General features: G+C 57.1%; 1 protein-coding gene across 2 annotated transcripts in view; it reads left to right on the top strand.

Moving 5' to 3' along the window:
• abhd14a (abhydrolase domain containing 14A) overlaps positions 1-22,206 on the top strand; it is a 105,826-nt gene extending 83,620 nt beyond the window's left edge. For both annotated transcript variants that reach the window (XM_041190828.1, XM_041190829.1), the window contains exons 4-5: positions 16,727-16,962; positions 20,907-22,206. In XM_041190828.1, coding sequence (XP_041046762.1) covers positions 16,727-16,962; positions 20,907-21,086 — 416 coding nt within the window. In that variant the 3' untranslated portion in view covers positions 21,087-22,206. The remainder of the gene's footprint in view (positions 1-16,726; positions 16,963-20,906) is intronic.
• Positions 22,207-24,898: the final 2,692 nt, after the last annotated feature.

The raw sequence follows: 24,898 nt of genomic DNA on the forward strand, positions 1-24,898 counted from the left end.
CTCACCCTTGCGCAGCCTCGCTCACCCTCCCGTAGCCTGACTCATCCTCGCGCAGCCTCACTCGCCCTCGCGCAGCCTCACTCACCCTCTCACACTCACTCGCCCTCACGCAGCCTCGCTCACCCTTTCACTCTCTCACCCTCGTGCAGCCTCACTCGCCCTTTCACTCTCTCGCCCTCGCGCAGCCTCGCTCACCCTTTCACTCTCTCGCCCTCGCGCAGCCTCGCTCACCCTTTCACTCTCTCGCCCTCGCGCTGCCTCGCTCACCCTCACGCAGCCTCGCTCACCCTCACGCAGCCTCGCACACCATCGCGCAGACTCGCTCACCCTCACACAGCCTCACTCACCCTCGCGCAGTGTCACTCGCCCTTGCGCAGCCTCGCTCACCCTCTCACTGTCTCATCCTCGCGCAGCTTCACACCCTCGTGCAGCCTCGCTCGCCCTCGCGCAGCCTCGCTCACCCTCTCAATCTCTCACCCTCGCGCAGCCTCACTCGCCCTCTCACTCTCTCATCCTCGCGCAGCCTCGCTCACCCTCCTGCAGCCTCACTCACCCTCATGCAGCCTCGCTCACCCTTGCGCATCCTCGCTCACCCTCTCACTCTCTCACTCTCGCGCAGCCTCACTCACCCTCATGCAGCCTCGCTCACGCTCACGCAGCCTCTCTCACCCTTGCAAATCCTCGCTCACCCTCTCACTCTCTCACCCTCGCGCAGCCTCACTCACCCTCATGCAGCCTCACTCACCTTCCTGCAGCCTCACTCACCCTCACGCAGCCTCGCTCACCCTCTCATTCTCTCGCCCTCGCGCAGCCTCGCTCACCCTCGCGCAGCCTCACACCTTCCTGCAGCCTCACTTGCCCTCATGCAGCCTCGCTCACCCTCGCGCAGCCTCGCTCTCCCTCTCACTCTCTTGCCCTCGCGCAGCCTCGCTCACCCTCACGCAGCCTCACTCGCCCTTGCGCAGCCTCACTCGCCCTCTCACTCGCTCACCCTCATGCAGCCTCCCTCACCCTCTCACTCTCTCACCCTCACACAGCCTCGCTCGCCCTCGCGCAGCCTCGCTCTCCCTCTCACTCACTCGCCCTCGCGCAGCCTCGCTCACCTTCTCACACTCACTCGCCCTCGCGCAGCCTTGCTCACCCTCTCACTCTCTCATCCTCGCGCAGCCTCACTCGCCCTTTCACTCTCTCGCCCTCGCGCAGCATCGCTCACCCTTTCACTCTCTCGCCCTCGCGCAGCCTCGCTCACCATTGCGCAGACTCGCTCACCCTCACACAGCCTCACTCACCCTCGCGCAGCGTCACTCGCCCTTGCGCAGCCTCGCTCACCCTCTCACTTTCTCATCCTCGCGCAGCATCACACCCTCGCGCAGCCTCGCTCGCCCTCGCGCAGCCTCGCTCACCCTCTCACTCTCTCACCCTCGCGCAGCCTCACTCGCCCTCTCACTCTCTCATCCTCGCGCAGCCTCGCTCACCCTCCCGCAGCCTCACTCACCCTTATGCAGCCTCGCTCACCCTTGCGCATCCTCGCTCAACCTCTCACTCTCTCACTCTCGCGCAGCCTCACTCACCCTCATGCAGCCTCGCTCACCCTCACGCAGCCTCTCTCATCCTTGCAAATCCTCGCTCACCCTCTCACTCTCTCACCCTCGCGCAACCTCACTCACCCTCATGCAGCCTCTCTCACCCTTGCAAATCCTCACTCACCCTCTCACCCTCACTCTCGCGCAACCTCGCTCACCCTCGCGCAACCTCGATCTCCCTCTCACTCTCTCACCCTCACGCAGCCTCGCTCTCCCTCTCACTCTCTCACCCTCGCGCAGCCTCCCTCACCCTCTCACTCGCACGCCCTCGCGCAGCCTCGCTCACCCTCGCGCAGCCTCACCCTCGCGCAGCCTCCCTCACCCTCTCACTCGCTCACCCTCGCATAGCCTCACTCACCCTCGCGCAGCCTCACTCACCTTCCTGCAGCCTCACTCACCCTCGCGCAGCCTCGCTCACCCTCTCACACTCTCACCCTCACGCAGCCTCGCTCACCCTCTCACACTCTCACCCTCGCGCAGCCTCGCTCACCCTCGCGCAGCCTCACCCTCGCACAGCCTCCCTCACCCTCTCACTCGCTCACCCTCGCATAGCCTCACTCACCCTCGCGCAGCCTCACTCACCTTCCTGCAGCCTCACTCACCCTCGCGCAGCCTCGCTCACCCTCTCACACTCTCACCCTCACGCAGCCTCGCTCACGCTCATGCAGCCTTGCTTGTCCTCGCGCAGTCTCACTCACCCTCGCGCAGCCTCACTCACCTTCCTGCAGCCTCACTCACCCTCACGCAACCTCGCTCACCCTCTCAATCTCTCACCCTCGCGCAGCCTCGCTCATCCTCTCATTCTCTCACCCTCACGCAGCCTCGCTCACCCTCTCACTCGCTCACCCACTCACCCTCGCTCACTCTCTCACTCTCTCACTCTCTCACTCTCTCACTCTCTCACACTCGCTCACTCGCTCACTCGCTCACCCTCTCACCCTCGCTCACTCTCTCACCCTCTCACTCTTTCACCCTCATGCAGCTTCGCTCGCCCTCGCTCTCCCTCTCACTCACTCGCCCTCGCTCACCCTCGCACAGCCTCGCTCTCCCTCTTACTCTCTCACCCTCGCGTGGCCTCGATCACCCTCTCACTCTGACCCTCGCACAGCATCGATCACCCTCTCACTCTCTCACCCTCACGCAGCCTCGCTCACCCTCATACAGCCTCACTCGCACTCTCACTCTCTCACCCTCATGCAGCCTCACTCGCCCTCTCACCCTCGCGCAGCCTCACGCGCCCTCTCACTCTCTCCCTCGCACAGCCTCACTCGCCCTCTCTCTCTCACCCTCACGCAGCCTCGCTCACCCTCTCACACTCTCACCCTCACGCAGCCTCGCTCACGCTCATGCAGCCGCGCTTGTCCTCGCGCAGCCTCACTCACCCTCGCGCAGCCTCACTCACCTTCCTGCAACCTCGCTCACCCTCGCGCACCCTCGATTCACCCTCTCACTCTCTCACCCTCGCGCAGCCTCGCTCACCCTCTCATTCTCTCGCCCTCACGCAGCCTCGCTCACCCTCTCACTCGCTCACCCACTCACCCTCACTCACTCTCTCACTCTTTCACTCTCTCACCCTCTCACACTCGCTCACTCGCTCACTCGCTCACCCTCTCACCCTCGCTCACTCTCTCACCCTCTCACTCTTTCACCCTCGCGCAGCCTCACTCGCCCTTTCACTCTCACCCTCGCGCAGCCTCGCACACCATCGCGCAGACTCGCTCACCCTCACTCAGCCTCACACCCTCACGCAGCCTCACTCACCTTCCTGCAGCCACACTCACCCTCGCGCAGCCTCACTCACCCTCTCACTCTCTCACCCTCGCGCAGCCTCGCTCACCCTCGCGCAGCCTCACACCTTCCTGCAGCCTCACTTGCCCTCATGCAGCCTCGCTCACCCTCGCACAGCCTCGCTCTCCCTCTCAATCTCTCCCTTGCACAGCCTCACTCGCCCTCTCTCTCCCTCACCCTCACGCAGCCTCGCTCGCCCTCGCGGAGCCTCGCTTGCCCTCTCACTCTCTCACCCTCGCGCAGCCTCGCTCACCCTCTCACACTCTCACCCTCACGCAGCCTCGCTCACCCTCTCACACTCTCACCCTCACGCAGCCTCGCTCACGCTCATGCAGCCTCGCTTGTCCTCGCGCAGCCTCACTCACCCTCGCGCAGCCTCACTCACCCTCATGCAGCCTCGCTCACGCTCACGCAGCCTCTCTCACCCTTGCAAATCCTCGCTCACCCTCTCACTCTCTCACCCTCGCGCAGCCTCACTCACCCTCATGCAGCCTCACTCACCTTCCTGCAGCCTCACTCACCCTCACGCAGCCTCGCTCACCCTCTCATTCTCTCGCCCTCGCGCAGCCTCGCTCACCCTCGCGCAGCCTCACACCTTCCTGCAGCCTCACTTGCCCTCATGCAGCCTCGCTCACCCTCGCGCAGCCTCGCTCTCCCTCTCACTCTCTTGCCCTCGCGCAGCCTCGCTCACCCTCACGCAGCCTCACTCGCCCTTGCGCAGCCTCACTCGCCCTCTCACTCGCTCACCCTCATGCAGCCTCCCTCACCCTCTCACTCTCTCACCCTCACACAGCCTCGCTCGCCCTCGCGCAGCCTCGCTCTCCCTCTCACTCACTCGCCCTCGCGCAGCCTCGCTCACCTTCTCACACTCACTCGCCCTCGCGCAGCCTTGCTCACCCTCTCACTCTCTCATCCTCGCGCAGCCTCACTCGCCCTTTCACTCTCTCGCCCTCGCGCAGCATCGCTCACCCTTTCACTCTCTCGCCCTCGCGCAGCCTCGCTCACCATTGCGCAGACTCGCTCACCCTCACACAGCCTCACTCACCCTCGCGCAGCGTCACTCGCCCTTGCGCAGCCTCGCTCACCCTCTCACTTTCTCATCCTCGCGCAGCATCACACCCTCGCGCAGCCTCGCTCGCCCTCGCGCAGCCTCGCTCACCCTCTCACTCTCTCACCCTCGCGCAGCCTCACTCGCCCTCTCACTCTCTCATCCTCGCGCAGCCTCGCTCACCCTCCCGCAGCCTCACTCACCCTTATGCAGCCTCGCTCACCCTTGCGCATCCTCGCTCAACCTCTCACTCTCTCACTCTCGCGCAGCCTCACTCACCCTCATGCAGCCTCGCTCACCCTCACGCAGCCTCTCTCATCCTTGCAAATCCTCGCTCACCCTCTCACTCTCTCACCCTCGCGCAACCTCACTCACCCTCATGCAGCCTCTCTCACCCTTGCAAATCCTCACTCACCCTCTCACCCTCACTCTCGCGCAACCTCGCTCACCCTCGCGCAACCTCGATCTCCCTCTCACTCTCTCACCCTCACGCAGCCTCGCTCTCCCTCTCACTCTCTCACCCTCGCGCAGCCTCCCTCACCCTCTCACTCGCACGCCCTCGCGCAGCCTCGCTCACCCTCGCGCAGCCTCACCCTCGCGCAGCCTCCCTCACCCTCTCACTCGCTCACCCTCGCATAGCCTCACTCACCCTCGCGCAGCCTCACTCACCTTCCTGCAGCCTCACTCACCCTCGCGCAGCCTCGCTCACCCTCTCACACTCTCACCCTCACGCAGCCTCGCTCACCCTCTCACACTCTCACCCTCGCGCAGCCTCGCTCACCCTCGCGCAGCCTCACCCTCGCACAGCCTCCCTCACCCTCTCACTCGCTCACCCTCGCATAGCCTCACTCACCCTCGCGCAGCCTCACTCACCTTCCTGCAGCCTCACTCACCCTCGCGCAGCCTCGCTCACCCTCTCACACTCTCACCCTCACGCAGCCTCGCTCACGCTCATGCAGCCTTGCTTGTCCTCGCGCAGTCTCACTCACCCTCGCGCAGCCTCACTCACCTTCCTGCAGCCTCACTCACCCTCACGCAACCTCGCTCACCCTCTCAATCTCTCACCCTCGCGCAGCCTCGCTCATCCTCTCATTCTCTCACCCTCACGCAGCCTCGCTCACCCTCTCACTCGCTCACCCACTCACCCTCGCTCACTCTCTCACTCTCTCACTCTCTCACTCTCTCACTCTCTCACACTCGCTCACTCGCTCACTCGCTCACCCTCTCACCCTCGCTCACTCTCTCACCCTCTCACTCTTTCACCCTCATGCAGCTTCGCTCGCCCTCGCTCTCCCTCTCACTCACTCGCCCTCGCTCACCCTCGCACAGCCTCGCTCTCCCTCTTACTCTCTCACCCTCGCGTGGCCTCGATCACCCTCTCACTCTGACCCTCGCACAGCATCGATCACCCTCTCACTCTCTCACCCTCACGCAGCCTCGCTCACCCTCATACAGCCTCACTCGCACTCTCACTCTCTCACCCTCATGCAGCCTCACTCGCCCTCTCACCCTCGCGCAGCCTCACGCGCCCTCTCACTCTCTCCCTCGCACAGCCTCACTCGCCCTCTCTCTCTCACCCTCACGCAGCCTCGCTCACCCTCTCACACTCTCACCCTCACGCAGCCTCGCTCACGCTCATGCAGCCGCGCTTGTCCTCGCGCAGCCTCACTCACCCTCGCGCAGCCTCACTCACCTTCCTGCAACCTCGCTCACCCTCGCGCACCCTCGATTCACCCTCTCACTCTCTCACCCTCGCGCAGCCTCGCTCACCCTCTCATTCTCTCGCCCTCACGCAGCCTCGCTCACCCTCTCACTCGCTCACCCACTCACCCTCACTCACTCTCTCACTCTTTCACTCTCTCACCCTCTCACACTCGCTCACTCGCTCACTCGCTCACCCTCTCACCCTCGCTCACTCTCTCACCCTCTCACTCTTTCACCCTCGCGCAGCCTCACTCGCCCTTTCACTCTCACCCTCGCGCAGCCTCGCACACCATCGCGCAGACTCGCTCACCCTCACTCAGCCTCACACCCTCACGCAGCCTCACTCACCTTCCTGCAGCCACACTCACCCTCGCGCAGCCTCACTCACCCTCTCACTCTCTCACCCTCGCGCAGCCTCGCTCACCCTCGCGCAGCCTCACACCTTCCTGCAGCCTCACTTGCCCTCATGCAGCCTCGCTCACCCTCGCACAGCCTCGCTCTCCCTCTCAATCTCTCCCTTGCACAGCCTCACTCGCCCTCTCCCTCCCTCACCCTCACGCAGCCTCGCTCGCCCTCGCGGAGCCTCGCTTGCCCTCTCACTCTCTCACCCTCGCGCAGCCTCGCTCACCCTCTCACACTCTCACCCTCACGCAGCCTCGCTCACCCTCTCACACTCTCACCCTCACGCAGCCTCGCTCACGCTCATGCAGCCTCGCTTGTCCTCGCGCAGCCTCACTCACCCTCGCGCAGCCTCACTCACCCTCCTGCAGCCTCACTCACCCTCCTGCAGCCTCACTCACCCTCACGCAGCCTCGCTCACCCTCTCATTCTCTCGCCCTCGCGCAGCCTCGCTCATCCTCGCGCAGCCTCACACCTTCCTGCAGCCTCACTTGCCCTCATGCAGCCTCGCTCACCCTCGCGCAGCCTCACTCTCCCTCTCACTCTCTTGCCCTCGCGCAGCCTCGCTCACCCTCACGCAGCCTCACTCGCCCTTGCGCAGCCTCACTCGCCCTCTCACTCGCTCACCCTCATGCAGCCTCCCTCACCCTCTCACTCTCTCACCCTCACACAGCCTCGCTCACCCTCGCGCAGCCTCGCTCTCCCTCTCACTCACTCGCACTCGCGCAGCCTCGCTCACCCTCACGCAGCCTCGCTCACCCTCGCGCACCCTCGATTCACCCTCTCACTCTCTCACCCTCGCGCAGCCTCACTCACCTTCCTGCAGCCTCACACCCTCGCGCAGCCTCGCTCACCCTCTCATTCTCTCACCCTCACGCAGCCTCGCTCACCCTCTCACTCGCTCACCCACTCACCCTCGCTCACTCTTTCACTCTTTCACTCTCTCACTCTCTCACTCTCTCACACTCGCTCACTCGCTCACCCTCTCACCCTCGCTCACTCTCTCACCCTCTCACTCTTTCACCCTCATGCAGCTTCGCTCGCCCTCGCTCTCCCTCTCACTCACTCGCCCTCGCTCACCCTCGCACAGCCTCGCTCTCCCTCTTACTCTCTCACCCTCGCGTGGCCTCGATCACCCTCTCACTCTGACCCTCGCGCAGCATCGATCACCCTCTCACTCACCCTCACGCAGCCTCGCTCACCCTCACACAGCCTCACTCGCACTCTCACTCTCTCACCCTCATACAGCCTCACTCGCCCTCTCACCCTCGCGCAGCCTTACGCGCCCTCTCAATCTCTCCCTCGCACAGCCTCACTTGCCCTCTCTCTCTCTCACCCTCACGCAGCCTCGCTTGCCCTCGCGGAGCCTCGCTTGCCCTCTCACTCTCTCACCCTCGCGCAGCCTTGCTCACCCTCTCACTCTCTCACCCTCGCGCAGCGTCGCTCACCCTCTCACCCTCACGCAGCCTCGCTCACCCTCTCACACTCACGCAGCCTCGCTCACGCTCATGCAGCCTCGCTTGTCCTCGCGCAGCCTCACTCACCCTCGTGCAGCCTCACTCACCTTCCTGCAGCCTCACTCACCTTCACGCAGCCTCGCTCACCCTCTCACTCTCTCGCCCTCGCGCAGCCTCGCTCACCCTCGCGCAGCCTCACACCTTCCTGCAGCCTCACTTGCCCTCATGCAGCCTCGCTCACCCTCACGCAGCCTCACTCGCCCTTGCGCAGCCTCACTCGCCCTCTCACTCGCTCACCCTCATGCAGCCTCCCTCACCCTCTCACTCTCTCAACCTCACACAGCCTCGCTCACCCTCGCGCACCCTCGATTCACCCTCTCACTCTCTCATCCTCGCGCAGCCTCGCTCACCCTCTCATTCTCTCACCCTCACGCAGCCTCGCTCACCCTCTCACTCGCTCACCCACTCACCCTCGCTCACTCTCTCACTCTCTCACTCTCTCACCCTCTCACCCTCACACTCGCTCACTCGCTCACTCGCTCACTCGCTCACTTGCTCACTCGCTCACTCGCTCACCCTCTCACCCTCGCTCACTCTCTCACCCTCTCACTCTTTCACCCTCATGCAGCTTCGCTCGCCCTCGCTCTCCCTCTCACTCACTCGCCCTCACTCACCCTCGCACAGCCTCGCTCTCCCTCTTACTCTCTCACCCTCGCGTGGCCTCGATCACCCTCTCACTCTGACCCTCGCGCAGCATCGATCACCCTCTCACTCTCTCACCCTCACACAGCCTCACTCGCATTCTCACTCTCTCACCCTCATGCAGCCTCACTCGCCCTCTCACCATCGTGCAGCCTCACGCGCCCTCTCACCCTCTCCCTCGCACAGCCTCACTCACCCTCGCTCTCTCTCACCCTCATGCAGCCTCGCTCGCCCTCGCGGAGCCTCGCTTGCCCTCTCACTTTCTCACCCTCGCGCAGCCTCGCTCACCCTCACGCAGCCTCACTCACTCTCACGCAGCCTTACTCGCCTTCCTGCATCCTCGCTCGCCCTCATGCAGCCTCACTCACCCTCGCGCAGCTTCACTCACCCTCGCGCAGCCTCACGCAACCTCACGCAACCTCACTCACCCTCGCGCAGCCTCACTCACCCTCGCGCAGCCTCACTCACCCTCGTGCTGCCTCACTCGCCCTCCCACAGCCTCGCTCATCGTCGCACAGCCTCACTCACCCTCACGCAGCCTCACTCACCCTCACGCAGCCTCACTCACCCTCCTGCAGCCTCACTCACCCTCCCGCAGCCTCACTCGCCCTCACTCAGCCTCGCTCATTCTTAGTCACCCTTGCGCAGTCTTCCTCACCCTCTCACTCTCGCGCAGCCTGGCACATCCTCTCACTCTCTCACCCTCGCTCACCCTCTCACTCTCGCACCCTCTCACCCTCGCTCATTCCCTCACCCTCGCACAGCCTCACTCGCCCTCTCACCCTCTCACTCTCTCACCATTGCGCAGCCTCGCTCACCCTCGCGCAGCCTCACTCGCCCTCTCACCCTCTCACCCTTGCGCAGCCTCGCTCACCCTCTCACCCTCGCGTAGCCTCGCTCACCCTCTCACCCTCGCGCAGCCTCGCTCGCCCTCACTCGCCCTTGCGGAGCCTCACTCGAACTTTCACTCTCTCACCCTCGCGCAGCCTCACTCGCCCTCTCATCCTCGCGCAGCCTCACTCACCCTTTCACTCTCTCACCCTCGCGCAATCTCGCTCACACTCTCACCCTCACGCAGCCTCGCTCGCCCTCACGGAGCCTCACTCGCCCTCTCACTCTCTCACCCTCGCGCAGCCTCACTTGCCCTCTCACCCTCTCACCCTCGCGGACCCTCACTCACCCTCTCTACCTCCTGCAGCCTCACTCACCCTTTCACCCTTGTGTAGCCTCGCTCGCCCTCGCGCAGCCTCACTTACCCTCGCGCAGCCTTGCTCACCCTTGCGCAGCCTCACTCACACTCGCGCAGCCTCGCCCACCCTCGCGCAGCCTCACTCACCCTCGCGCAGCCTCGCTCACCCTATCACCCTTGCTCACAATCTCACTCGCTCGCCCTCCCACAGCCTCACTCACCCTCCCGCAGCCTCACTCACCCTCCCGCAGCCTCGCTCACCCTCTCGCCCTTGCTCACCCTCTCACTCGCTCACCCTCGCGCAGCCTCGCTCACCCTCTCACTCGCTCACCCTCGCTCACCCTCTCACACTCTCACCCTCGCGCAGCCTCGCTCACCTTATCACCCTGGTGCACCCTCGCTCACTCTCACCCTCGCACAGCCTCGCTCACACTCCCGCAGCCTCGCTCGCCCTCACGCAGCTTCGCTCGCCCTCACGCAGCTTCGCTCACCCTCGAGCAGCCTCATTCACCCTCGCGCAGCCTCGCTCGCCCTCGCGCAGCCTCGCTCGCCCTCGCGCAGCCTCGCTCACCCTCGCGCAGCCTCGCTCACCCTCGCGCAGCCTCACTCGCCCTCCCGCTGCCTCGCTCGCCCTCGCACAGCCTCACTCTCCCTCCCACAGCCTCGATCACTCTCTCACTCTCTCACCCTCACACAGCCTCGCTTACCCTCGCGCAGCCTCGCTCACCCTCTCACTCACTCGCCCTTGCGCAGCCTCGCTCACCCTCTCACTCACTCGCCCTCGCGCAGCCTCGCTCACGCTCTCACTCTCTCATCCTCGCACAGCCTCACTCGCCCTTTCACTCTCTCATCCTCGCACAGCCTCACTCGCCCTTTCACGCTCTCACCCTCGCGCAGCCCCGCACACCATCGCGCAGACTCGCTCGCCCTCACGCAGCCTCACTCACCCTCGCGCAGCCTTACTCGCCCTCGCGCAGCTTCACTCGCCCTCGCGCAGCCTCACTCACCCTCTCACTCTCTCACCCTCGCGCAGCCTCACACCCTCGCGCAGCCTCACACCCTCGCACAGCCTCACACCCTCGCGCAGCCTCACACCCTCGCGCAGCCTCACTCACCTTCCTGCAGCCTCACTCACCCTCTCACTCTCACCCTCACGCAGCCTCACTCGCCCTCTCACTGTCTCACCCTCGCGCAACCTCGCTCACCCTCTCACTCTCTCACCCTCACGCAGCCTCGCTCACCCTCTCACTCTCTCACCTTCACACATCCTCGCTCACCCTCTCACTCCTTCACCCTCGTGCAGCCTCGCTCACCCTCACGCAGCCTCGCTCACCCTCACGCAACCTAGATCACCCTCTCACTCTCTCACCTTCGTGCAGCCTCACTCACCCTCACGCAGCCTCACTCACCCTCTCACTCTCTCATCCTCATGCCGCCTCACTTGCGTTCTCACTGTCTCACCCTCTCGCAGCCTCGCTCATCCTCTCACTCTCACGCAGCCACGCTCATCCTCTCACCCTCACGCAGCCTCGCTCACCCTCTCATCCTCACGCAGCCTCGCTCACCCTCATGCAACCTCACTCACTCTCTCACCCTCGCGCAGCCTCGTTCCCCCCACGCAGCCTCACTCGCCCTCTCACTCTCTCACCCTCGCGCAGCCTCACTCGCCCTCTCACTCTCACACCCTCGCGCAGCCTCACTCGCCCTCTCACTCTCACACCCTCGCGCAGCCTCACTCGCCCTCTCACTCTCTCACCCTTGCACAGCCTCGCTCACCCTCTCACCCTTGCGCAGCCTCGCTCACCTTCTCACCCTTGCTCACCCTCTCACTCGCTCACCCTCGCTCACCCTCTCACTCCCACCCTCGCGCAGCCCCACTCACCCTCTCACACTCTCACCCTCGCGCAGCCTCGCTCATCCTCGTGCAGCCTCACTCACCCTCACGCAGCCTCGCTCGCCCTCGCACAGCTTCGCTCACCCTCGAGCAGCCTCACTCACCCTCGCGCAGCCTCACTCACCCTCACGCAGCCTCGCTCGCCCTCCTGCTGCCTCGCTCGCCCTCCCGCTGCCTCGCTCGCCCTCCCGCAGCCTCGATCACCCTCTCACTCTCTCACCCTCCCGCAGCCTCCCTCACCCTCCCGCAGCCTCACTCTCCCTCCCGCAGCCTCGATCACCTTCTCACTCTTTCACCCTCGCACAGCCTCACTCGCCCTTTCACTCTCTCACCCTCACGCAGCCTTGCTCGCCCTCGCTCGCCCTCGCTCACCCTCGCTCACACTCACCCCCTCGCGCAGCCTCATTCGCCCTCTCGCAACCTCGATCGCCCTCGCGCAGCCTCGCTCCCCCTCGTGCAGCCTCGCTCACCCTCTCACACTCACTCACCCTCACGCTGCCTAGCTCGCCCTCTCACTCTCTCATCCTCAGGCAGCCTCACTCGCCCTTTCACTCTCTCACCCTTGCGCAGCCTCGCACACCATCGCACAGCCTCACTCGCCCTCGCGCAGCCTCGCTCACCCTCTCACTCTCTCACCCTTGCGCAGCCTCACTCGCCCTTTCACTCTCTCACCCTCGCGTAGCCTCACACTCTCGCGCAGCCTCACTCACCTTCCTGCAGCCTCACTCACCCTCGCTCACCCTCTCACTCTCACCCTTACGCAGCTTCACTCGCCCTCTTACTCTCTCACCCTCACGCGGCCTCACTCACCCTCATGCAGCCTCGCTCACCCTCTCACTCTCTCACCCTTGCGCAGCCTCACTCACCCTCATGCAGCCTCGCGCAGCCTCGCTCACCCTCTCACTCTCACTCTCGCGCAGCCTCGCTCATCCTCGCGCAACCTCGATCTCCCTCTCACTCTCTCACCCTCGCGTAGCCTCACACTCTCGCGCAGCCTCACTCACCTTCCTGCAGCCTCACTCACCCTCGCTCACCCTCTCACTCTCACCCTTACGCAGCTTCACTCGCCCTCTTACTCTCTCACCCTCACGCGGCCTCACTCACCCTCATGCAGCCTCGCTCACCCTCTCACTCTCTCACCCTTGCGCAGCCTCACTCACCCTCATGCAGCCTCGCGCAGCCTCGCTCACCCTCTCACTCTCACTCTCGCGCAGCCTCGCTCACCCTCGCGCAACCTCGATCTCCCTCTCACTCTCTCACCCTCGCGCAGCCTCGCTCTCCCTCTCACTCTCTCACCCTCACGCAGCCTCCCTCACCCTCTCACTCACACGCACTCGCGCAGCCTCGCTCACCCTCGCGCAGCCTCACTCACCCTCGCGCAGCCTCACTCACCTTCCTGCAGCCTCACTCACTCTCGCGCAGCCTCGCTCACCCTCTCACACTCACCCTCACGCAGCCTCGCTCACCCTCATGCAGCCTCGCTTGTCCTCGCGCAGCCTCACTCACCCTCGCGCAGCCTCACTCACCCTCTCACTCTCTCACCCTCGCGCAGCCTCGCTCACCCTCGCACAGCCTCGCTCTCCCTCTCAATCTCTTGCCCTCGCGCAGCCTCGCTCACCCTCACGCAGCCTCACTCGCCCTTGCGCAGCCTCACTCGCCCTCTCACTCGCTCACCCTCATGCAGCCTCCCTCACCCTCTCACTCTCTCACCCTCACACAGCCTCGCTCACCCTCACGCAGCCTCGCTCTCCCTCTCACTCACTCGCCCTCGCGCAGCCTCGTTCACCCTCACGCAGCCTCGCTCACCCTCGTGCACCCTCGATTCACCCTCTCACTCTCTCACCCTCACGCAGCCTCGCTCACCCTCTCATTCTCTCACCCTCATGCAGCCTCGCTCACCCTCTCACTCGCTCACCCACTCACCCTCGCTCACTCTCTCACTCTCACTCTCTCACTCTCTCACTCTCTCACCCTCTCACTCTTTCACCCTCATGCAGCTTCGCTCGTCCTCGCTCTCCCTCTCACTCACTCGCCCTCGCTCACCCTCGCACAGCCTCGCTCTCCCTCTTACTCTCTCACCCTCACGCAGCCTCGCTCTCCCTCTTACTCTCTCACCCTCACGTGGCCTCGATCACCCTCTCACTCTGACCCTCGCGCAGCATCGATCACCCTCTCACTCTCTCACCCTCACGCAGCCTCGCTCACCCTCACACAGCCTCACTCGCACTCTCACTCTCTCACCCCCACACAGCCTCACTCGCACTCTCACTCTTTCGCCCTCATGCAGCCTCACTCACCCTCGCGCAGCTTCACTCACCCTCGTGCAGCCTCACTCACCCTTGCGCAACCTCACTCACCCTCGCGCAGCCTCACTCACCCTCACGCAGCCTCACTCACCCTCCCACAGCCTCACTCACCCTCTCACAGCCTCGCTCATCGTCGCACAGCCTCACGCACCGTCACGCAGCCTCACTCACCCTCCTGCAGCCTCACTCACCCTCCCGCAGCCTCACTCACCCTCACTCAGCCTCGCTCATTCTCAGTCACCCTTGCGCTGTCTTCCTCACCCTCTCACTCCCGCGCAGCCTGGCACATCCTCTCACTCTCTCACCCTCGCTCACCCTCACACTCTCTCACCTTCTCACCCTCACTCACTCTCTCACCCTCACGCAGCCTCACTCCCCCTCGCGCAGCCTCACTCGCCCTCTCACCCTCTCACTCTCTCACCCTCACGCAGCCTCACTCACCCTCCCACAGCCTCGCTCATCGTCGCACAGCCTCACTTACCCTCCTGCAGCCTCACTCACCCTCCTGCAGCCTCACTCACCCTCCTGCAGCCTCACTCACCCTCCCGCAGCCTCACTCGCCCTCACTCAGCCTCGCTCATTCTCAGACACCCTTGCGCTGTCTTCCTCACCCTCTCACTCTCGCGCAGCCTGGCACATTCTCTCACTCTCTCACCCTCGCTCACCCTCTCAATCTCTCACCTTCTCACCCTCGCTCACTCTCTCACCCTCGCGCAGCCTCACTCCCCCTCGCGCAGCCTCACTTGCCCTCTCACCCTCTCACTCTCTCACCCTCGCGCAGCCTCGCTCACCCTCGCGCAGCCTCGCTGTCCCTCTCACTCACTCGCCCTCACGCAGCCTCGCTCACCCTCACACTCAATCACCCTCGCGCAGCCTTGATGACCCTTTCACTCTCTCACCCTCACGCAGCCTCGCTCTCCCTCTCACTCTCTCACCCTCACGCAGCCTCGCTCACCCTCTCACTCACTCACCCTCGCGCAGCCTCGATCACCCTTTCACTCTCTCACCCTCGTGCAGCCTCGCTCTCCCTCTCACTCTCTCACCCTCACGCAGCCTCGCTCACCCTCGCGCAGCCTCACTCTCCCTCTCACTCTCTCACCCTCCTGCAGCCTCACTTGCCCTCTCACAATCTCACCCTCACGCAGCCTCACTCTCCCTCTCACTCTCTCACCCTCGCGCAGCCTCCCTCACCCTCTCACTCTCTGACCCTCGTGCAGACTCGCTCACCCTTGTGCAGTCTCACTCGCAATCTCACTCTCACCCTCGTGCAGCCTCACTTGCCCTCTCACAATCTCACCCTCGCGCAGCCTCACTCGCAATCTCACTCTCTCACCCTCACGCAGCCTCACTCGCCCTCTCACTCTCTCACCCTCTCACAGCCTCACTCGCCCTATCACCCTCACACAGCCTCGCTTGCCCTCTCACTCTCTCACCCTTGCGCAGCCTCGCTCACCCTTGCGCAGCCTCACTCACCCTCGCGCAGCCTGACTCACCCTCGTGCTGCTTCACTCACCCTCGCGCAGCCTCACTCACCCTCGCGCAGCCTCGCTCATCCTCGCACAGCCTCATTCACCCTCCTGCAGCCTCACTCACTCTCCCGCAGCCTCACTCGCCCTCACGCAGCCTCGCTCATTCTCAGTCACCCTTGCGCTGTCTTCCTCACCCTCTCACTCTCGCGCAGCCTGGCACACCCTCTCATTCTCTCACCCTCCCGCAGCCTCACTCTCTCACCCTCTCACCCTCGCTCACTCTCTCACCCTCCCGCAGCCTCACTCTCCCTCCCGCAGCCTCGCTCACCCTCTCACCCTTGCGCAGCCTCACTCACCCTCGCTCATCCTGTCTCACCCTCCCGCCGCCTCGCTCACCCTCTCATTCTCGCGCAGCCTCGCTCACCCTCGTGTAGCCTCGCTCACCCTCGCGTAGCCTCACTCGCCCTCCCGCTGCCTCGCTCACCCTCGCGTAGCCTCGCTCGCCCTCGCGTAGCCTCGCTCGCCCTCCCGCTGCCTCGCTCACCCTCGTGTTGCCTCGCTCACCCTCCTGCAGCCTCGCTCACCCTCAAGCAGCCTCACTCACCCTCTCAGTCTCGCGCAGCCCCTCACCCTCTCACCCTTGCTCACCCTCGCACGGAAACACATTGTAACCAGCTTCTTTCGCCTCTTTTGGTTGAGTTGCCAGTGTCTGCAATTCAGAGTCTCCAGCTTGGATTATATAGCCTGTACAATAGGAGCAGAAACACAGTAAAGTTTGAGGCTGCCACTCACCCTCCGGCTCAGCCACATGACCTCCTGGTTTTTCTTGCTCTCAGTAAGTCACACAGTTACAGTTGCTGGCCTTTGCCTGCTCTAAGTTGGCACCCAACCATCCCAGAGCTGCTTGGCAAACACTACTAAAACTGGTTTCAAGGCTAAAGAGCACTTTGCACTCACCGCTCAAATTCTGTTCAGCAGCATTGATACAATCGAGCCAGGGCTGTCCCACCAGAGCCTCCGGATTGGATCTCCTCGCCACAGTCACCTTTGCTGCTCAGAGGAGGGACAGCTTGCAATCCCAAAAACAATCTTTGTGACCCCATCGGAGGCTGCAACCTACAATTTGGGAACTGCTAGTGTAAAGAGCATTTTATCTGTGGGTAACTGATTAATGTCTTGTTCAATAGGGTTTGGGAATACCCCACACTTGGAGATTGGGAAAGTGGACAAGGACAGAGCTGACTTCCTGTTGGCTTTCCTGAACGCTGTAGGACTGCAGACTCCAGTCCTGGTCAGTCCATCCATGAGTGGTCACTTCTCCATCCCATTTCTGATGTTTCAGAACCAGCGACTGAAGGGCTTCATCCCTATTGCTCCAGTTGGAACAAATCACTACAGTGCCAAACAGTATCAGAAAATCCAGGTAAGCTGCTTTCCTTCAAACATCTGTTATTGTGGCTCACTTCTTCTTCACTCCTGTAGTCTAGGTGAGCATTAACCACACTGTGGCCTGTAGGCTGCAGACGGCCTGAGTACTGGCTATTCAGCTCACAAAGCTGATGTCATCCGGTCCTTTGCCTTCTTAGTTCCCATTCACTGGTTTCGCCTTTTGAAATGTTGTTGTTCTGGATGTTTGGAAAGGGCTGTTCTTGGTGACTAAATCCCAAATCAGCACATCAAGATGTGTTAGTATCAGTAACTTGCAATATGGATGATTAATGAGGGCAGAAATTGCATCTTACAGGTAGCCCTTGAGGCGCCATGGAATGTACCACCCAGTCCAGGAATCAGACCAACCTGGGTATCCTGATCTAGGAAACTACTTTGGCCTACTCCCTGATTATATTTCCCTGTATTCAGTTATGTATGTTTTGGCTGTCATTCTATACATGAGTCAATCACTTATTTTTCCTCCTTTTTCCTTCTTTTACTTTTTACCCCTTGTCGACCCATCTTTCCTACCAGGATGCCTCCTTCAGTTTCCCCCATTTTGGTAATTTTGCATGCCCGGAATTCCCCACCCCTAATCCTCCAACATTCCTTGACCCACGACTTGAGGTGGGTCAAGTGGATTAAAGGCTAGTAGAGGAACACTTAAAAAACAGTGATCTTAGTATCATAAGGTTTAGATTAGCTATGGAAAAGGACAAGGAGCAATCTAAAGTTAAAATAATTAATTGGAGAAGGGCCAGTTTTGGTGGGGTGAGAATGGATCTTTTTTTTATTAATTCACAGGATGTGGGCATCGCTGTCTGGGCCAGCATTTATTGCCCACCCCCAGTTGCCCTTGAGAAGGTCGTGGTGAGCTGCCTTCTAGAACCGCTGCAGTCTATGTGGTGTAGGTACACCCACAGCGCTGTTAGGGAGGGAGTTCCAGGATTTTGACCCAGCGACAGTGAAGGAATGGTGATATATTTCTAAGTCAGGATGGTGAGTGACTTGGAGGGGAACTTCCAGGTGGCGGTGTTCCCATCTATCTGCTGCCCTTGTCCTTCTAGATGGTATTGGTCGTGGGTTTGGAAGGTGCTGTCGAAGGAGCCATGATGAGTTGCTTCAGTGTATCTTGTAGATGGTACACACTGCTGCTACTGAGCGTCAGTGGTGGAGGGAGTGAATGTTTGTGGATGTGGTGCCAATCAAGCGGGCTACTTTGTCCTTAATGGTGTTGAGCTTCTTCAGTGTTGTGGGAGCTGCACTCATCCAAGCAAGTGGGGAGTATTCCACCACACTCCTGACTTGTGCCTTGTAGATGGTGGACAGACTTTGGAGAGTCAGGAGGTGAGTTCTCGTCGCAGGATTCCTAGCCTCTGACCTGCTCTTGTAGCCACGGTATTTATATGGTTACTCCAGTTCAGTTTCTGGTCAATGGTAATCCCCAGGATGTTAATAGTAGGGGATTCAGTGATGGCAATGCCCTTGAACGTTAAGTGGCGATGGTTGGATCCTCTCTTGTTGGAGATGGACATTGCCTGGCACTTGTGTGGCATGAATGTTACTTGCCACTTGTTAGCCCAACCTGGATATTGTCCAGGTCTTGCTGCATTTGGACATGGACTGCTTCAGTATCTGAGGAGTCGTGAATGATGCTGAAGATCAGCGAACATCTCCACTTCTGACCTTATGATGGAAGGAAGGTCATTGATGGAACAGCTGAAGATGGCTGGGCCAAGGACACTACCCTCAGGAACTCCTGCATCGATGCTCTGGCACTGAGGTGATTGACCTCCAACAAGCACAACCATCTTCCTTTGTGCTAGGTGTGACTCCAACCAGCGGAGAGTTTTCCCTCTGATTTCCATTGAACCCAGTTTTGCTAGGGCTCCTTGATGCTACGCTCGGTCAAATGCTGCCTTGGTGTCATGACAGTCACTTTCACCTCTGTTCTTTTGTCCATATTTGAACCAAGGCTATAATGAGGTCAGGAGCTGAGTGACCCAGCGGAATCCAAACTGAATGTCAGTGAATACGTTATTGGTAAGTAAGTGCATAGTAAGTAATTGATAGCACTGTAGATGACCCCTTCCATCACTTTACTGATGACGGAGAGTTGACTGATGGGGTCGTAATTGGCTGGGTTGAACTTGTTCTACTTTTTGTGTACAGGACATACCTGGGCAATTTTCCACATAGCCGGGCAGATGCCAGTGTTGTAGCTGTACAGGAATAGCTTGGCTGGGAGTGCAGTTAGTTCTGGAGCACAAGCCTTCAGTACTACTGCTGCAATATTGTTAGGACCCATAACCTTCATATTATCCAGTGCATTCAGCCCTTTTGTTCTATCATGTGAGGTGCATCGTATTGGCTGAAAAAAGGCATCTATGATGCCGGGAATGCAGAAGGAGGCCAAGATTAATCATCCGCTCGGCGCTTCTGACTAAAGATAGTTCAAGTTCTTCAACCTTATCTTTTGCACTCACGTGCTGGGTTCCCACATCTTTGAGGATGGGGATATTTGTGGAACTTTCTCCTCCTGTAAGTTGTTCAATTATCTAGCACCATTCACAACTGGTTGCAGCAGGACTGCAGAGCTTTGATCTGATCCATTGGTTGTGGGATTGCTTAGCTCTGTCCATTTCATTGCTGCTTCCGCTGTTTAGCATGCATGCATCACCAGGTTGGCATCTCATTTTCAAGCATGTCTGGTGCTGCTCCAGGCAGGCTCTCCTACATTCCTCCTTGCTCCAGGGTTGATCTCCTGGTTTGATGGTACTGGTGGAGTGGGGGATATGCCTGGGTCATGAGGTTACAGATTATGGTTGTGTATAATTGTACTGTTGTTGATGGTCCGAAGCACCCTATGGATGCCCAGTTTTGAGCTGCTACCAATGTTCCGAATCTATCCCACTTAGTCTGACATCTGCTATGAATCTATCCCACACGATACAATGAATGGTGTCCTCATTGTGAAGGCGAGACTTGGTTTCCATAAGGACTGTGCGATGGTCATTCCTACCAGTACTATTCTGGGCATGGCTTTGGAGGGAGTGTAGATCTATCAGAATGGTACCTGGACTAAAAGGGTTAAATTGTAAGGAGAAATCACAAACTAGGTTTGTATTGCCTGGAACTTAGAAGTTTAAGGAATGATTTATTTGAAGTTTTCAAGATGTTAAGGGAAACAGACATGGTATATAGAAATTATTTCCACTGGTTGAGGAGTCTAGAACTAAGGGGCTTTGCCTAAAAATTAAAGCCAGCCCTTGCAGGAGTCAAATTAGGAAATCCTACACACAACGGATGCTGGAAGTTTGAAATTGTCTTCCCGAAGAAACAGTGGATGCTCAATCAATTGTTAATTTTAAATCTGAGATTGATAGATTTTATTTTCTGAAGGTATGAGGGGATATGGGGCATAGATGGGCTAATTGAAGTTAGGTAACAGATGAGCCATAATCTCATTGAAGGGCAGAACATGCTCAAGGGGCTAAATGGGCTTCCTCCTTTTCCTATGTTTGACTAATGTTTGCCTCTATTCAGGAAAATACATTTTAAGATTGTTGCAAAAATGACAATTCCAAATTGAACATCTGGAACGGAGATTGTAGATTGATATGCATGGCTTGACATCTCTCGGACCATATGCCTGGGACCGTGAGGTCAAATTACATTACATTATTTGGTCATTTATTTCTGCTATTTGTGGGAGCTTGCTGTGTGCAAATTGACTGCTGTTTTTCCTACATTACAACAGGGATGACCAGTTCTGAAACATTGTATTAGCTGTAAAGTGCTGTAAAGAGACATCCTGAGCTTGTGAAAGGTGTTTTAGAAATGGGGGGTTCTTTCTTTGTGTGGCTCAGCAGGATTGTGCTGACAAAGATAATACTGTTTCACACTGGGAACTTAAATTTGTGTTTCTGTTCGCAGACCCCGACCCTGATTGTATTCGGAGAACTGGACACAAATCTTGGTTTGCAGTCCCTGAAGAATTTAAAACACCTTCCGCATCACACTGTCTTCAAAATACCAGCAGCACGTCATGCTTGTTACCTCGATGAGCCAGACAAGTTCCATAAAGCTTTACTGGACTTTCTAACTAAATTTTAGTTCAGAGGGTTTATACCGCTGATGCCTCTCTGCATCAGGTACTTGCAAAAACAGCCAAGACCAGCACCAGACCAGCTTCCTCAGCAGCTGAATTTATTAACTTTTAACATTCTTCAAGAGAGGAGAAACTAAAACAGTAAAAAATTCAGATTTTTTAAAAAACATTTTCCTCTCTTTGAAGTTCCAGCAGATTTTAATTAAAGCTGAAAATTGACAGAAATTTTAAAAAACCTCAGTTTCCAAAAGAAGAATTCAGTTGTGGGCTGAATGAGTACACATACCATCTAGTGTGGTACCAAGTCTCTCAGAACAGGAACATCCCAGGTCCAATCCTGGGCTCTGCTGAGGCAGCTGAACTTTCCCACTGTGGGACTAAGCCCCATAAAGCAGGAAGAGCCTAGTCTCCATCTCACACATCTGCGTGGTTAGCTGATTTAAGCCAAACGCACGGTAAAAATCCCAAAAGTAGTTCCAGCAGCCTTGCCAAATGGAGTGGAATATTCATCCAGTTTTCCTTTTTCCAGTTCATATCCAAAAGATTTGTTCCCTCTCACAACAAGTGAATTTATTTTTCAACCTTTTTAAAGAAAATAGACCACATCTGGGTCCTGCAGCTAGTCTTCACCTTTTCATTCCAAACATTTATCTGTGACTGTCTGTGACACTGTCAGCTGTCATGACAGACTTGGATCACCCAGTCGCAATTTTATTAGTTTTATGGCCCCATAAATCTGCTCAATATCCTCTTTGAAATCATTTGAATCTGCTATTTACCCCTAAGTAACAAAATTCTAATATTCCAAATAAGGTTTCAACACATTTCAAAATAAATACAGATTTCATAATACTTGTCTGTTACATTTTAATGCCTTTGCCAAAGCTTTTAGTTGAAAGTGCCAGCCTCTTGGACCTGGCATTTTGACCAGGGGTTTTGACTGTGAGAGCTGATTTTGGTCTGATGTGTGTTGTATCGAATTTCCTGGCAATAACATTCAGCTGGACCTTATTTCAAAAAGGACTTGTGCCCTAAAACTTTGGAAAATGTATTAAATTGAGAGTGAGAGAAATTTATCTCATGCTATTCTGCTGTTTAACAAAAATGAACCTTGAAGCCAACTAATTATATGACCGTTTTATTAGAAAAAGTACAAATTATTGCATGGAGAAAATCAGTGTCATTTATAGGAACATACAAGTAGGCCATTCAGCCTCTCAAGCCTGCTTTGCTATTCAGTTTGATCATGGTTTATCTGTACCTCAACTCTATATCCACCACTTTTCCAGATCCCTTGATGCACTTGCCTAACAATAATCTAGCAGTGAAATTTCAACAACCTGCGTTTATATGGAAGCTTTAAAGCAGAGCTCACCAAAGTCAAGAATTAGGCATGATAATGTTATTGTTCATCCTTGTTGTTACTGCAGCTGTTGAAGCAGGTAATCACACTACGCAACGCCCCAACTCATCAGCTCTGTGGGACTGCCTACAGTGGATCTAGTCTCATCTAGCCAATCATAGAAACAGAATCTCCAACAATCACACTTTGTGTTCCTGGTCCATGTGACTCCATATCACAGATGCTTCATAGGAACGTTATCAAACATAACTTGACACTGAGGCTGGAATCTTTCAGCCCCTCAATGACTTGCCGGCCCCGCTGCAGGACAAACTGCTGTGGGATGGGGAGGCTGGAAAATTCCAGCCTGAGTCACATTATTAGATATCAGTATTTTTGAGCTGCAGTCCTCCAGGTAAGTGGAGAGTATTCCTTACACACCTGACTTGTGCCTTGAAGTTGGTGGACAAGCATTGGGGAATGGGAAGGTAAGCCACTTGTGCAGGATTCCCAGCCTCTGACCTGCTCTTGTAGCCACAGAGTTTATATGGCTAGTCCAGTTTAGCTTCCAACCATTATGATTCCTAGGAACAAAAACAAAAACAGAATTACCTGGAAAAACTCAGCAGGTCTGGCAGCATCGGCGGAGAAGAAATGAGTTGACGTTTCGAGTCCTCATGACCCTTCGACAGAACTTCAAGTTCTGTCGAAGGGTCATGAGGACTCGAAACGTCAACTCTTTTCTTCTCCGCTAATGCTGCCAGACCTGCTGAGTTTTTCCAGGTAATTCTGTTTTTGTTTTTGTTTTGGATTTCCAGCATCCGCAGTTTTTTTGTTTTTATCTCTGTGTTTTTATGACTCCTAGGATGTTGATGGTGGGGGCTGGGGGTGTTCAATGATTTAATTGCAATTGCATGTCAAGGGGAGGTGATTAGACTCTCTTGTGCTGGAAATAGCCATTTACCATTTACTTGGCATGAATGTGACCTGACCAATATTTATCTGTCAATCAGCATCACAAAAAACAGATTATCTGGTCATTAACACATTGCTGTCTGTGGGATTGTGCTATGCTCAAATTGACTGCTGTGTTTCCTACATTACAACTGTGATTACACTGATTAAAGATAGATTAGTCTCAGGCAAATGAGACCTCTCAGTGAGAGAAAGTCTACTGAAAGATAAGAAACAGGCGCTCAAGAAAGCAATAGATGTGTGTAGAAATGCAGAAGTTGTAAAGCATCAGCCGGAGCACATGTATGGCAGAGCAGGAGATACATTGTGCTGAGAGACATTCCTGGCTAAGAGAGCAGAGCAATCGCCGGCAAAGGGCAGGATCTAAGTACTGCAATCGACATCATACTAAGGAATAGAGGAATTGCTCGGCGTGGGAAAAGCAGTGTTTTAGCTGCAAGAAGCAGAATCAATTCATATGACAAGTGTTTGGTGACAAAGAAGCAAAACAAACCTGTACAGATGGTCATTGGAGAGATATCAGCAGACCAGTCCAAAACACAATACCACAGGTTGGTTCCGCCAACTCCGTAATTGATAAAAGGTTTGTGACTATTATAATGACGACTGCAGAAGGAGAGCATCCAGTGAGCAATAAGTGTCAGATAGACTGTTATGGCACAGCAGATGGTAAATTCCGAACTGCTCAAATCCCAGAGGGAAACTTTAAACAGCTGCCACAACTGCTTTGTAATTGGTACTTTTATTTCGCGGTGCGTGCCTTGAATTCAGTAGTAATAAGACCACTGAGTCTTGGAGGTTTTTTAAAAAACTAAATTAAACATTTATTAAAAGAAGAAAAGATTTCAAGCACATACATAGGTCTACAAATTACTATTATAATAACTCCTAACTCCCCTAATTAATCTAGTTCACAGTTACACCTCCGTTAAGGCAGCAGTAAAACAAGATAGATTTCAACAGACCCAGGCAAAGCACACAATACCCTGGACCAGGATATTCACAATGAATTTTCTTAGCTTTGGTTCCTATGGACAGCAGTTTGATGCACAGGCTTTTCACACTTGTTGGATCTTAGAATGCCTTCTCCTCATCTCCTTTATACAGGTTTCTCTCTTTTTAATGTAAATGTCATTGTTCCAGTATGTCTTTGCAACTTTACTTTTTCCATGATATAAATCTTCCATAGTAGTCATATTAGTAATCTATAGGAAAAATAAACACACTGTTTGGCAAACTACTCTGGTTTATCTAAAAATACAAATGTTCCTCACACCTCACATTCTAAAACTTCAGCCATGTTTACATATTTGGCATTTCAAACCTAGCTTCTCTTCTGATAACTCAAAAGCTCCAGACTAGCTGTCTGCAGTTCAATTAAACAGACCCCCCACACACAAACTCACAGAGAAACTAAACCAAACCCCACTATTAACCTATCTTTACAATAAATCACAATTATATTATGAAAATTATTATATTTTCATGACATAGACACTG

The sequence above is a fragment of the Carcharodon carcharias genome, chromosome 7, assembly GCF_017639515.1.
Source record: "Carcharodon carcharias isolate sCarCar2 chromosome 7, sCarCar2.pri, whole genome shotgun sequence".
Lineage (NCBI taxonomy): Eukaryota > Metazoa > Chordata > Chondrichthyes > Lamniformes > Lamnidae > Carcharodon > Carcharodon carcharias.